General features: G+C 39.1%; 1 protein-coding gene across 1 annotated transcript in view; it reads right to left on the minus strand.

The window, feature by feature from the left end:
- LOC117485399 (protein diaphanous homolog 1) overlaps positions 1-15,594 on the minus strand; it is a 96,189-nt gene that overhangs the window by 66,950 nt on the left and 13,645 nt on the right. Inside the window, 11 exon segments of the mRNA XM_034133920.1 lie at positions 186-302; positions 1,560-1,678; positions 1,902-2,012; positions 2,231-2,336; positions 3,472-3,611; positions 4,029-4,092; positions 4,186-4,269; positions 5,727-5,857; positions 7,093-7,194; positions 7,727-7,891; positions 8,579-8,605. Of these exon segments, the coding sequence (XP_033989811.1) occupies positions 186-302; positions 1,560-1,678; positions 1,902-2,012; positions 2,231-2,336; positions 3,472-3,611; positions 4,029-4,092; positions 4,186-4,269; positions 5,727-5,857; positions 7,093-7,194; positions 7,727-7,891; positions 8,579-8,605 (1,166 nt within the window).

Below are 15,594 nucleotides of genomic sequence, written 5' to 3' on the forward strand. Positions count from 1 at the left end.
TTGAATAATTACCCTCATTGTAATTTTCACCCACAAATGACATTCAACGTATGATAATGATAGAATGTATGTAGTCTCATCACAAAACCTATATCACCATTTCAGCTCTAATATGTGAGTGGCTGGGTCGGTGCAGGTGTGAGAGGGAATTGACATGTATGAGTGTGTATATGTCCGTGTGTTACCTGGCCAAGTAGTCATTACGGACTAGCAGCAGGTGCTGCATCATGGACAGGAAGTGGGTTTCTCCCTTGGAGTCCTTCACTGTGTTGACTAGGATCTCAAACACTTCCCTCACATCAGTGAAGCAAAAGCAGTTAAGGCTTAATTAACATAATACAATAAAAGAGTTCTACATTTTTTTAAATATACACAACATCTTTAACACAAAGTGACTATTCTGAATAGTCTTGCAGTAACTTTTGCTGTATATACACCATTTACAAGGCTTGGAGCAACAAACCTGAACACTGAATATCATGTATGAGTTCAGAATCTACAGTGAACTAGAGACCAGGCTTTTAATCCCTTCTTATACACTTTGTTGTATAGACACGATGAGATTCTAACATGTCTTGTACAACTACCACAACCAGTTATATCACACAAATATGTTTAGGTTTCAAAAATAATTTGACCTCAGTGGTTATTCAATGCTGCAGTAAGACTGTGTTTACACTGTGTTGGTTAGCCCTAGGAGACACCTGGTGTTGAAACATATTATTGCAAGCCACAGACTGCACACAGAATTACAGGAGTTGTTTGAATAATTTTTTAAGCTGTTAATCAAAGTGTGCTGTAGTAGTAAGAATGACTTTCTAACAAAGATCCCTGTCCATCCTGGATGTCACACCGAGTCAAAAAGCCTTAAACAGTAAGTGCTGTGTGATAAAGAACACAAGTCCTTTTAAATCTTAATCTGTAAACATGCTTTTTGTCAAACCAGTCACATCATGATAGACATAACGTTTAAAAGGGAGAGATCATATTGGCGAAGAATTGAGCTGCACACAACTTAGCAGCAATTGGACTGACTCTTATCTGTACAAAAATTAAAGAACAGATGGTTCTGACCTGCAGCAAAGCAATGTCAAAGTCCACCAGTGGTTGGATGTTTTGCTGTTTTTACCGCACTGCAGATGAGTAGCAAATGTCTGTGAGCTGCTAATTGGCAAAGACGGATTTGGCTGAAAAAAAGTCAGACAGGGTTACACTGCCCCTAGAGCCTGAAAGATTATGCTTATCAAGTATGAAAATATTCATTTCTGTTACGAAAAAAAGTAAGGGGTCGGGTTTATAACAGGGAAGAAAAGAGAAATCAGATTTTGTGTGGATTGCTCCTTGAAAACTAATTTTATAGTAAAGGGACACGTGCATTGCTATTTCCTATTTGTTTGTACATATTCTTTCAAAACATTATAAAAGTTATTCCTTTGACTCTAGCAAATAAAGTAAAAGTGAAAACACAAGCATGCAAAGTTATGTCGTAACCACGTATATAGATTTTCAAGCTCAAAAAGTTGACCCTGAGGGAACATTTTTGCCCAGTGGAAGGATATTCCATCTCAATGCGGATGTCATCAAGACGTGCTTTGAGGTCCTCAGAGTCATCTTCAGCCTGCTCATCAAACACGGTGAGTTGCACCCTCAGCTCTTCGTTTTCTATCTTCCGCACCTCCTGCAGAGAGAGCGATGGGATACAGGCGGAGGGATGAAAAGGCAAGCGGGAGAATGACAGGGAGAATGTGACAAACATTGAGTAAGGACAGTTGAGAGAAAAAAATTCACAGCATAAGCAAGACAGAGGCATCAAGAGAGAGAGAGAGACATGAAGAGTAAGTACTTGTGTGTGTTGTTAGAGAGTCACTTTGAAAACATCAAAAGAGAGTTTTTTTCTGTACCGTCAGCAGCTCTCTGAGTCCCAATCTCAGCAGTTCAGAGCGAATATGGATCCTGAAGTCCAGCTCTTCTCCGCGGCTTATCAAGGCGTTGATTAGCTGCATGCAGCCACCCTGTTGAAAACACGCCGGAAAGTTAGCTTCACAATTCAGACTAACTGGAATTATTAATAACTTTAATACAAAACACAATAAGTATCTGCTGAGTCAGTCTTTTACAGGGCAGATTGCATTGACTAGGGCTGTCTATCAAATGCAATTGGGTCTGTGTCTTTTATCAACAAGAATACATGTGGGGATTTATCATTTGTAAAGTGCGTGTGGATGTGCACCTTTAGAGCGATGTTGTGATTTCTCATGCCAGAAAGGAGAGGCTGGAACCTTTCGATGTCCTGTCTCTCTGCCTCCTCTGTGATGGCCTCCAAAACACGCTCATGACTGCAACAAAAACAGACAATTATGCATCTGATATAAAACATTGCTATATGCTGTTACTAGAGAGGCACAGACTTAATGTTAATGGCCGAATCATGCCAAGTTGCCCTCAGCCTATTGGCAAATGAGATGACATTCATCCATGGCAGTGTCTGTTTTGTGCATCAGTTTAGCACCCGATAAATGTCCTTTCAGTTATTTGCAGGCAGACCCTGAAGCAGTCCCTGGCATACCTCAGGGATGAAGGAGCACAATGGGTAGCGGCATGCACATGTGGTTTGTATACAAATGAAAGAACATTTTGACCGTGTGGGAGTGTTACATACAATGTCTCTCCAGAAATGGGGCCACTCTAGGATGTTGGAGAAATAATCACCTCCATTTTCCAGCATTATGTGCTCCATGGACAGTGAGGAGCTCTTTGTCTCACATTTTGGATAAGAAAGGAAATAGACTGAGTGGAGATGCTTAATCAATCTTTAGTATCATTAGTAGTGAGTGGGCAATAAGTATAGGTAGTTGTTGTAGCAGGATGAAATGGCTTTTAAAGACGCTATTCAGTTATTTTTTGCACTCTCATTTGCACTATGTACATCATCTTTTTTGATATATATATCCTGCTTACTTGAAGTAAACGGTTATTTTGTGGGTTTTTTGTAAATATTGAGTGTTCTTGTACTTTAATGTGTGTTTTTTGTATATCTCGGGACTGTGGGAAACAGTAATTTGATCTTTCTGTGTGTACAAACATATTTTGAGATTGACAATAAAGTTGACTTTGACTTGATTTAAAAGAACAATCACCAGTTAAAAATGTGTATCGGCTCAGTATCTAGAATAGGTGCATCTCTAGTTGTTACATCAAATATTAATACACAAATACTACATTTGCCTTGAAAATAATGAATGCAGAAAAAAGTGCATTCTGTCACTTTGCTTGACAGTTTTAATTGAAACCTGACATACAGGTGAAAGAGACAAAAGTATGTTCAGTTATAAATATAAAATGCTGGATTATTCCTAATTGCCAACAGAAAACATTAGACTTTGAACGGTGAACAATAATTGGTTTTCCAGGGTCATCATTTCTGTACATTATATTAAAAGGACATGGTGTCAGAATCTCCCTAACACCTACAGGTTCTCAGGATGTTCCATTATGGAGATGGCAGAAAGCAGCTTGACAGCGTCCACCATCATGTGAGACACCCGGGGGTTGATGGCTTTGACCAGCAGAGGAATCCCTTCCACTGACTCCAGCATGGATTTTAGGCCGCACTAAAGACAGAAAGAAAGTGTGATGATGACAGAAAGCTAAATGAGCAAGATAACGATCAGCCTTTCATGTTTAAAATGATAGTGTTTACATCAGAATTGATTTTTCTCTTGCAGGCTCCACATCATTTACACTCATTAAAATGATGTGTAATTATTAAATGTGATAGATTCCTGAGAGATTTATGCTAACTATCTAGTGTTGGTTGCATTCACAAGTAAAAAAAAAAATGAAAGCACAAGAGTTATTATTGACAGCATGTATTGAACAGCCAAGTTGGTCACATTGACTTTATGCCCTCTAGTGGAAGAAGTGCTACACTGCAGATAGGACACAACATGGGCTTAGAATGATTCTATTACTTGGTCTGTTACAACTACAGGCAACAACAATGTAAATGTAATAATACATTGTCTTACCTTGTTGTTCATGAAGGCTTTTAGACAGCGGATGATCTCGTGTTGACATTTCACTCCGATATGTCTAGTTTGTGGAGAAAAGTAGAGATACAAAAAAGACATTACAAACACACTGCTAAAGAGTGAAATTGCTTATCGTGTGGTTTAAATGTCTCACGAGCACTCTTCTTTGTCGTCCTGTAGTCTTCTAAGCAGATTCAGCAGCAGGGCCAGCCCCTCATCTCCGAAGTTCTGCACCCAACTGGAAGAGATGAGAGGACATGATCGATACACTGTACTTTCATATTTTCACATTGTATGGCTCACTTTCTATTTGGTGGTTTTTCACATTGACATTATCTTGCAATTGTATGTTAGAAATAATAATACAAATGTAAAAGTGTTGTGTTTTTTTTTTACATTTCAGCTAAAGCATTATTTGTTGCCTTCTTGGTACTCCTTTGAACGTACTGAATAGAGAGAGATACTGCGTTAATTGTGACAAAGACCTACTGAACCTACTCTTAACCTTAAAGTCCTTTTAGGCATGTATAATTTGAGTAGCACTAGCATGAAGTACTTGAATTTCTGGTGTTAAAGTCAACTTCATAATGTTGAAAAATACGGCGTTTTCTTTTCATGACACATTTGTTGTTACATTTTCTTGGCTAAATGATAACTTGTTATGTTGTGTATGTAGCTGACGCTGTAGCCTGTAGGCTTTCTCTTATACAGAAGAATCGCTGACACAGTGCTTAAACAGTGTTTTGTGTAAGTAACTGAACTTGCATTGCCGTCTGCCATTTTGTTGTGATGTGTTGTAAATGAATAATAATATATGTTTCTAGAATATTGTAATCGAAAAAAATTAAATAAATGTAGGGCCATATCTACCACAGCTGTGTGAGGGACTGAACAAAATGTTGCTACCTTTAAGTCAGCTTTTTAAAATAAAAGCTTCTTAATTAGCAAGTGAAGCATATGTAAATAGGATGATATCACCTTTGCACCTGAAGACACTGCAATGCTTTTTCTCTTTCTTTGTAAAAGGGCTTAAGTTCTGTCAAGTTACATGGGGATAATTAAAGATCAGTGAAGTTTCAATTGGATCGAGGCCTCGAGATCACACAAGGAGATTGACACAGTTCATTTGAAGGAGTTATTGCATGAATCTGGTTTGATGTGTTATATGAATAAACACTGTGTGTACCTCGATATGTATGTATGTATGTATGTATGGATATATGTATGGATATATGTATGGATGTATGTATGGATGTATGGATGGATGGATGGATGGATGGATGGATGGATGGATGGATGGATGGATGGATGTATGTATGTATGTATGTATGGATGTATGTATGGATGTATGGATGTATGGATGTATGGATAGATGGATGGATGGATGGATGGATGGATGGATGGATGGATGGATGGATGGATGGATGGATGGATGTATGTATGTATGTATGTATGTATGGATGTATGGATGTATGGATGTATGTATGGATGTATGGATGTATGGATAGATGGATGGATGGATGGATGGATGGATGTATGTATGTATGTATGTATGTATGTATGTATGTATGTATGTATGTATGGATGTATGGATGTATGTATGGATGTATGGATGTATGGATAGATGGATGGATGGATGGATGGATGGATGGATGGATGGATGGATGGATGGATGGATGTATGCGTGTGTGTTACCTGACAGGGTTGTTGTTGAGTGAGACTCGCAGAGATTCCAGACAGCTCAGCAGCTGTACGTCTCTGTAGTCTGACTTTAACTCCTGGATGTACATCATGGCTGATTTGGTGCTCTCCTTCTGGTTTTGACCCTAATCAACAAAAACAAACACAAAATCACTTTGTTTTTTGCATTTATATGCATCTTGTTACAGGTTGTAATTGGTGTTCTCTTTACAAGCAAGCACGCGGCAGAGCACCAAGGGCAACATTTAAGCCTAAATTGACATTTTGATTAGCAGATTTCAAGGGTACTGTGCGCAGTATTGTCTCTTAATAGGCTTATTTCACAGTTAAATGAACTCTGTTAGGAACCATCTGTGCTTGCGTATATAGGTCCTTCGAGCTACTCTCTTTCACTATGTTTGATTATTTTACACCTGCTGCTTTATTTACCCAATTATGCATTGGTAGCTGGTCTTTCTAATGCTGGTTGTGCTTTTTATTAATTCTACATTCACCAGGGAATATATTTGGATAATGTCTATAACAAAGCAGTCTTGAGTCACAAACTGCAAGGAAAGGGATCCCTGAACAGAGTCAAGGGAAGGCATTTGACTCCACATTTGAGTAATCAATTAATCAAATATTGTTAGAGCCATTTTCATTTATTCATTATGGTTTGAATGTTAGGCTTAATAATTATATAAGGATTTACATTAAACTCTTAATCATTTATTTTTGTGAGTCACACTATGGTTTAAAAGATATTAATTTAAGGCTCACTTATTTGTTACCAAATGTGCATCAGGTATCACGTGCATGTCTAAATGCCTATATATATGGCAGGACAATGGGACACAGCCGATTGTGATGAGAAGGGGAAGCGGTAAAGTCCTTTGACCGTGCTCTTTTTGTTCTTTTTTGATACTGATAACTTTGAGTTACTATGAAGCGAGGAAATGTGTCTTCCTGTTTCTATGCCGTTTGGATCAATTAATAAAGCTGATCTGATTCAACAACGATCTCCGCTAAATGTGTTTGGAAACAAAGAGAGGCGCGTCAAAACCATAGACTGTATATATAAAACCCACAACCCCGACAGAGAAGTGGCTATTAAATGTAGACACGGATTAAAACGCCACCACAAATATAATAGTGTCACTGTATGATCGGATCACTTTTCTTATTTGGCCTAAAAAATACTTCTGGTTTCATATATTTTATCACTTTGGTTTTAAAAATAAATATGACAAAACCCATATGGGGCACATTAGCACAGGACAATACGGCATGTAAAGGCCCAACAGTTTAGTTCTTCTGAGTGTTGAAAAACAACAACTTGCATGAAGCACTCTGTATAAGCAACGTGTATTTTGGTACTGACCGCTTTAGACGTGTGGAGGTACTGGGAGACCATCTCTCGTTTGATCATAATGTCTTTTGCCCTGAGAGGCTGCTGCTTCTCCCCATTCAGGTTCATATCCACCTGAAGAAAGACAGGAGGAAGGGAGTTAGAAGAAGAGACAAATACGGTTGGATGATGATCATTGCATGATGACATTTAAATCTGTAGACTCATGCAATTAACAAACAGAAAATGCATAATATAATGGGAATCACTTTGTATTTTATGAGATATTTTTCTTATAGTCTTTACTAAATTGAAGGCAAGGGATATAAAGCCCCCAGTGAGATGATAATGGATGCTAGGAACATAAGTCTAAAAGTGTGAGGTTTGGATGTGCTAAGTAAGATAATGAGGAGAATTATTAGATAACGTCATAACTTTTAGAAATGTAAACATTTAAGTCGCAAGAAATGTGTGTTTTGTGTTTAAAAGGAAGTACTTCACATTTGTGTTAAAGCATACATATTGGGAGCAAACACAGAAATAATGAAGGTATCTGTGAGAGGAATATACAATGTACACGTTTCCATGGCTGTTCACAGGACATGATGAACGGGTCATTCTCCAAAAGCTGACTCTTTCCCACACAAACCAACACAGTCTTTCTCACCAGCATCTGTTCGAACAGGTCCAGGACAGATTCATCTGAAAGATCGTGCAGCATTGGACTCTGAGCGTTGATCTCGTAGTTGGCCGCTGAAGAGTGCCGCTGACTTGGGACCGGGCCGGGCTTCTCCTTGTCCTTCTTCATCCTCATGCTGGTGAAACGCTCCAACTGGATTATCAGACAACATGACACGGGTTAGAGGAAAGGGGTCAGAGAGAAAAATAAACAGTGTAAGCATCACTGTAAGGACACACAACAAGCTGGCAATCCCTAATCAACTCCCAATGTTAAATAAATGAACAAATATCAAATGCATTAGGGCTATTTGTAAATGAGTTTTAGTATTTTATGTTTAGTTGAAACATTTCAACAAAGTGGACGAGGATTAGGGATTAAAGACGTCAAACATTTTGCCAACAGACATTTCACACATGCAGTGAGCACTGACACGAGCAGAGCATAACACTCGTTGTTTGATAAAGGAATTGTAAAAGAAAATGACTTTGTGTGGTTATATGCTAAACCTTGTGTTGAAGAACATACATTTTCGGTTATACATGTAATCTTGGCACATTCTGACATAGTGACCGTGGAAAATGATTAATGAATAATAATCTGTTAGTATAAGTATGACTGGCATCCTCCATGACTGCATCCTCAAAGCATGCACATACAGTGTGAGTACAGCACAGGACAAAACACACACTTAACAACATTTGTGTTATTGTGGATAAGGTTTGTGTGGCGGACATTGTGAACATGACAGGAAATGGATAATTGTCAGTTGAGTTATAGGTAACAAGGACAAATGGAGTCAAGCACATATGTGATGGTCGAACGCAATAGCAAACCTACCTCGTCAGGAATCAGGCGTTTGAGTTTCTATAAGGGACGAATGGATGATGGGGAGAAAAATGTAATGGAAGGGAAGGAATATCAAACAAACGGATTGAGGGAGAAAAAGAGAAAGAATCAATTAGACAGAAATTAAATAAAACAGGAAACAGATCCAAGAAACTGTCTACAGAGTTCATAAGAGATTAACGGTAGGACAGAAGGAAACACCGTCAACAAATCACTGTCATAACTGAATGCAGTCATTGATACACATTTATAGAGAACTCATTTCATTAAATTGGAGTTAAAGTTGAGGAAATCAAAGGTCTTAATGGCATGAGTGACCTATAGGCAGCAGATCAGCGGTCAACACTGATCAGTCAAAGGCTCAGAGAAATTGTCAAATCTAATATATGTAAAATACATTTGCATCTCTTGGCCACAAGGTGTCAGGCTAGCTCTACTAATGTGCCCATAGGAAACCCAATGTTAGCAGCAACTCTCAAAAATGACAAGCACATGCCCTGACAAAGTCCAAGCTAGGCAAATAACATCAGATAATATCATTCAGAACCAATATTAAGGTTACGAAGTAGAGGGGATGAGCCTGAAGTGAAAAACACTGCTTTCAAGAACCTTATCAAAAGTACAACAATATCCACATTTAGTTCTTGATTGAAAGCTGGCCTAGTATTAGAATATCAAGTCAATACTTTGTCCACATATATTGACAGAGAAAAGCAAAAGTCACAAGACGTAAACAACGTACAATAAATCAAAAAGCGAGTTAACCTTGGGGGGTTGGGTCCCAGAGGCAGAGGTCAAAGTCTTCTCATTTAAAGAGCACACAAACGGAGTCAAAGCAGTGCTATTCACTGATGCTGTCCCTGTGTAGGAAAGGTGCATTAGCCTGTGTGTGTCTGTTGGTAGACAAAACAACTCCAGGTAGGAAAAGCTTTTTGAAACTGAATTTAAACTTGAAAAGGTTTAAACAGGTTGTTGTGGCGTTGCTGCTTGTTGATCTCATTTGAATGAAGTCAAGATCGAGTTTCTTGTTGAAGCAAAGACAAGACCAAAAGAGAAAATAATAAACATGATTGTAGGTATCTGCAACTTTAACAATTCAAGAGCACACATTTTCACTTTTATATTCATATTATTATTACACCGAATTCATCAACATGTAGAGGAATCCTGCCGTGTTGTGAGAGCAAGCACACACACACAAAGTGATCATATTATTATTTATTTTTTTCATAGTTACTATTCTATAACATCGGGTGTTTATTTGCTGAATTTGTGTTTTCCCGTATACTTTATATTCCGATGATAAATATTTCTATCTAATATTCTCTGAAAAGTGCGCTTCTCTTTGAGGTTAATATAAATGGTAAAAAGTATAGACCTAAATAGCTTAAAAGTGTAAAGTGGCACATTATAGCAATATATCTGGTTGCCTTTGCAACTTAGATTGTTTCATCCCATTTTCTTAAAAGCTCCACTTATTGTTTCAGCGAGAGTCAAAATGTATTTTATTGTGTATCTTTTACCTCCAGTTTGCTCATTGCCTCAAAGCTCTAGATCAAAACAGGTCTAGAAAACTAAACATAGGACAGAACGTTCCTATATACAGCCTCCTGCGATACGTCTGCTTTGTATCATGTGGATCCTGCTGGTGTAAATGCATATATCTTTGCTTTTAGGTGCCTAGAACACCCAGCAAAGACGTTTACAACCGTCATTAAAACATTCACACATGCCCTAAAAAGTTCTTAAGGGAGCAACTACACCAACATCAAAGTATTTTATTTGTATCATTAAAACTCAAATTAGAATAGTAAAAGATCCCATTAAGAAAAAGGCCAGAAAGTAGCAATGCTTCCCGTGTCATTACTAAAGTCGACTAAAGAATGACTAATGCTTTATTATTTTCTGGTGGCAATCAAAATGTTTTGTTTGTGCGAACACCTGCTGACAGCCTTGACGATGTTTTAAAGGAAATAAATGATGTTGAGAAAGGCAATGAATGAAGGCTGAAGTGGGATCTGCTGCTAGAAAGCCTTTGTTCCAATTATATTGCATTTTGTTTCATCTTAGAATTACCTGCTACTTTCCACACACACACACACACACACACACACACACACACACACACACACCACACACACACACACAACACACACACACACACACACACACACACACCACACACACACACACACACACACACACACACACACACACACACCACACACGACACACACACACACACACACACACACACACACACACACACACACACCACACACACACACACACAACACACACACACACACACACACACACACCACACACCCACACACACACACACAACACTACACACACACACACACCACACACACACCACACAACACACACACACACACACCCACACACACCACACACACACACACACACACCACACACACACACACACACACACACACACACACACACACACACACACACACACACACACACACACACACACACACACACAGCAAAGAGTCTTCGCACATTCAAAAGATCACTGAACAAACACCAAAAGGGTATTTATTATTTTGTCTACGTAATTCTTTATAGGTTTTCTCATACCTTAGTGTAGTAAATTAGGGATGCTCCGATCGCCAATTTTGGGGCCGATGACCGGAATCAGTATCAGGATTTCTGCTTCACACTAGGGCTGCAACGATTTTGGGAAAAAATGTAATTGCGATTTTTCTGACAAATATTGCGATTGTGATTCGCGATATTTTTTTTTAAGGCGACCCAACGGACGTTATTGTAAAATGCGGCCAGATCTCCAGCTAGGAAGGTTGCATCAACGTGCTCCCGTCTCTAGCACCCCCGCAGCCAGAGCTACGAGTGAAAGAACTAAACTTACATGAAACTTCCGTTGGGTTGCTTTAAAGTCAAGCTTCAGTTTAAGATTCACCCTGTAATAGATGTAAAACGTGTGATGGAGCATTACTAACCTGACTCAGATGGTTTGTTTCACCAAACCATCTAGGAAAGCTCCATTGGAAGCCATTTGGAAAAGGGCAGGCACTTTCAAAAATACTTGGCAGGTGATTGGATCAATCTGTCTATCACCTTCTATCATGGGCCACTTCTGATTGGTTAACAATGGCTGATACATGTGGAGCACAGCACTTCTGATTGGTGTGGATGACTGACACACAAGAAGAAAAATGTAAAAAAAAAAAAATGTAAAAAAAAAAGAAGAAAATGTTAAAAGAAAATCGCAGGCTTTGCGATTTGATAATCGCATCATTTCCAATCGCGATTTCGATTTAAAATCGATTAATCGTTCAGCCCTACTTCACACACTTTGCACACTTTTTACGGTATTTTTCGGACACCTTAAAATACTGCCAGACTGGTGAAGCCATTTTGGAGAGCTTGTTTTGCCGCGCACAGAGAAAAGTGTCATGTATTTTACGTCATGTGATCGGCTCTCCTGATCGGCCTTTATAAAGAACACCGATCGATCGGCAGAGAGTGAATATCGGCCGATAACGATCGACGGCCGATCGATCGGTGCATCCCTAGTAGTAATTAAGACTTCCTGTGCAATTGTCAAGGGCCTTTACACCTCTTTAAACCTACAATAATGTGGGCTGCCTACAATAACAGCAACAAATGGACAGGTTAATCTAGAGCAAGAGAATAGGTAAAGAGGAGGGAGAAAGAAAAAGGCACTTAGATTATGGGGAGAGCATTCAAGGGAAGGATGGTTCGGCTTACACAGCTGCCATTAAACAGCCCACTTACCCATGAACACAGACAGGGGCTGAAACACAGACACACACAGCTGTGGTGGTGCTACTAAGCCCACAGAACGGAAATATACAGCTAACAGCGGGCACAGAGGATTGTGGGTAATAATCGCTCAGGAAACTGAATATGAGGAAGGAAGACAGTGATAGAGATAAATGCGAAGGAGGAGAAAAATGTGTGTAAAGTGTTCAGTTCCGCCTTTCAACCCACGAGTACAGTTGACAATACATGCACTCATATATAAATTCACCAGTGTTAGAGTGTTAGAGCAACGGCTTTCTTCGAGGGCGTCAAACGGGCCTGAACTGTGTCTCTGTCTGAGAGGAAGCATGAAGGCAACAGTGAATCGCCTCAGAATTAGTTTAAAAGTACCAAAGCCTCAGTTAAATAAATGTGAGCAAATGCTATTGAGTATTGTAACTGGTTGTTTATACAGCTGGACAATATAGCTGAATTTCATACCTCAATAGTAAAAAGAATATTTTCAGATATACAGCAAATGTCATTGACTGTAAAAATATGTATCAAAAAACGTAACTGTCTATCTGCAACTGTTTTTCCCTGTTAAGCATCAAGAGTTGAGACAGAACTCTTTCAAAACTGACTGTGTGTTAGATTTGAATTACATGTATATCATATATCAACTTAAAAAAGATTTTGTAAAAAGAAAGCATGATATGATTAATAATCCACTGAACAATGATACTAAATCATTACGCTGCTCAAGTATACCATCACAAAAATCTCTATGAATGTGTGTACACATTCATAGAGATTTTTACACGTGTCAGTGACATTGATCCCTAACAACACTGAAAAATAATCCACACAATTAGGGTTAGGTTGAAAAAAAGTTGACCTTACAAAATGTAATGAGTATTTGTTTATGATAGGTGTTGGTGGAAATTAAAAGTGCTAATTTGCAAGTGAGAGGATATTTATAAAATTAGGAAATGAAACACAATGCACTGATTGCTTCTTTGCAATTTTCTTTGCAGGACAAACCCCCTCCAGTGCCGACACGAAGCCCTTTACAAAACATCCACACATGCAAACATCCACACATACACACACACGTTGAGCCTTAAGTGTTCCAGAGGGAGCGTTAGTACACAGCCTTGAAGGCAGAGGCAGAAATAAGGAGGATGGGGAATGGGCTCTGTCTCTAGGACCAGACAGCCTAAGAGAACACAAATCAGCAGATGCATTTGGCTTGTGAAACTGACAGCGATATAATGAGACAGTCACACACTGCTGGTGTTTCTGTGTGTGTGAGCACCTGCCCCACACACATATTGAGGCAGCAGGTCCCAAGGGTGGTGAGAGAGATTATGTCAATCAAAGCAAGACAACTAAGTAAATGCAGACAGAGAGAAAACAGAGAGGCCACCTTTTTAGTGAAGTACCAACAGTTGTGTTGTGTTTGATTGATGCACAATAGTTTAATGGCTGGGCTGTACAATGGGGACAATTATTGTTTGTATACCAATATAATTACAAATGTGATAAGGATGTGACATGTTTTGTATTTGTCTTAGGGCTTGATTTACAAAGGTGAATAACACCCCATCATTACAAGTCAGTCTTATATCCTGCATTAGCTTAATTCCTGTAAAATACTAATTTGTCTACAGATATGCGTATATTTTAGTATTCATCATCACAAAACAAAAGCCTTAATGTTTCATGGTATATTATTTGCAGTAGAATATATCCGGTAGGAAACATCTCTCTGATAATCATAGCCCTATACAGTTATGACATGAACAACCTAAAATGTATTGTTACGGCAGCACAGATAGCACTGAGATCGGCCATGATGCTGACCAATTAGAAAGTCTGAGACACACTAGTAAGGTTTTCTTATTAAATCAGGATTATAGCCACTGGGCGGTAAACTGTCCTTAAACTTTGAGAAGGTCTTTGCAATCAAATGTGTTCAAATGAATGGACTGGGGGTCTTACAGTCCAACATAAGCTGGATTTACATATATTTCTGTTTTGTCAACATGAGTTATTTATCAGTGATCTCCAGGCAAGAATTAGTGTCAAGCCCTGCCTGTTAGAGAGCCATATTTCAATGGTTCTGATTCTGTCTCAGCCTTGTCTGCCGGTTTGAGCAGCAGCTGGGGACTGGCCAGGGACCTTCGTTATAAAAGGCAAGAAAGCCCATAAAGCTGGATTGCAACATGAACAAAGTAAAGAAAGAATATTAATAAAAAAGTGAATTGCCGATCTATAGATAATTTACACCGCTTTGTACATTGTCAAATTAAACATAAAACTTTATTTGTATGCCTATCAAATGTATAACACAGGAAATAATCCCATAAAACCACTGAGGAAAGAAATGACCTGTGTGTTAAAATGGATGTGGGACTACTGCACTTTTCTGGGTGTGTTCTGTTGCATTATGAGTAAAAGGGGGTATTGGGGTTGTAACATTTCTGGAGGAGTAGTCAGTGGGGACGGATTAGGTCCTGGGTGTGTGTGTACTGAGAGGGCCAGGGGGCGGGTGAAAGTGGGGTTGGAGATGGAGGGTGATGTAAAAGAGAGCACATTATTCCTAATGTGTATTTGGAGGAAAGATGGGTGTTGTTTCGAGATATATATGAAACATGAAAACTTCTGGCGAGTGAACCTTAAAAACTGGGGAGATACAGGGTAGTGTGTGCGTCATTGTATTGCTTAAATTGTTGCCATGGCTACATACACAGTGCAATCATGATGTGACACAGTGGGAAGCTGCACTTGGGCAGGCACACCCAACCGAAAAGTTTCCTAGTAATACTGTCAGGCTGGATATTACTAACAAGTTCAACCCAGATGTACTGCACACACAAACAAAGCTGATTGGTTAACAGGGTTCTTCAATTCACTTTGAAATGTTTGCCCTAAGATGACATTTCACACCCTGAACATGATGGGCCCCTTTTGAGCTATCCAAGAACAATATTTGAGTATTCTACTAAAAGAGCGGGCCATGCTAATGTTGTAATCTTGTTTCAGAGGAAGCCTGTCTGTTGACACATGCCAGTGTTCTAAGCAACCTATGACAAACATTAACTTTGAAAACTTAACACACAGAAAAAGGGGCAAAGGAGAGCTGAGGTCCAAACTTCACAGGTCTCCTCTCCACTACAACAAGCTGCCTTTGACCTCTTCCAATTCTTTCACATCCGATCTTCTCCACGCCGCACTTAATGCTCTCGCCC

Source organism: Trematomus bernacchii, unplaced genomic scaffold (genome assembly GCF_902827165.1).
Source record: "Trematomus bernacchii unplaced genomic scaffold, fTreBer1.1, whole genome shotgun sequence".
Lineage (NCBI taxonomy): Eukaryota > Metazoa > Chordata > Actinopteri > Perciformes > Nototheniidae > Trematomus > Trematomus bernacchii.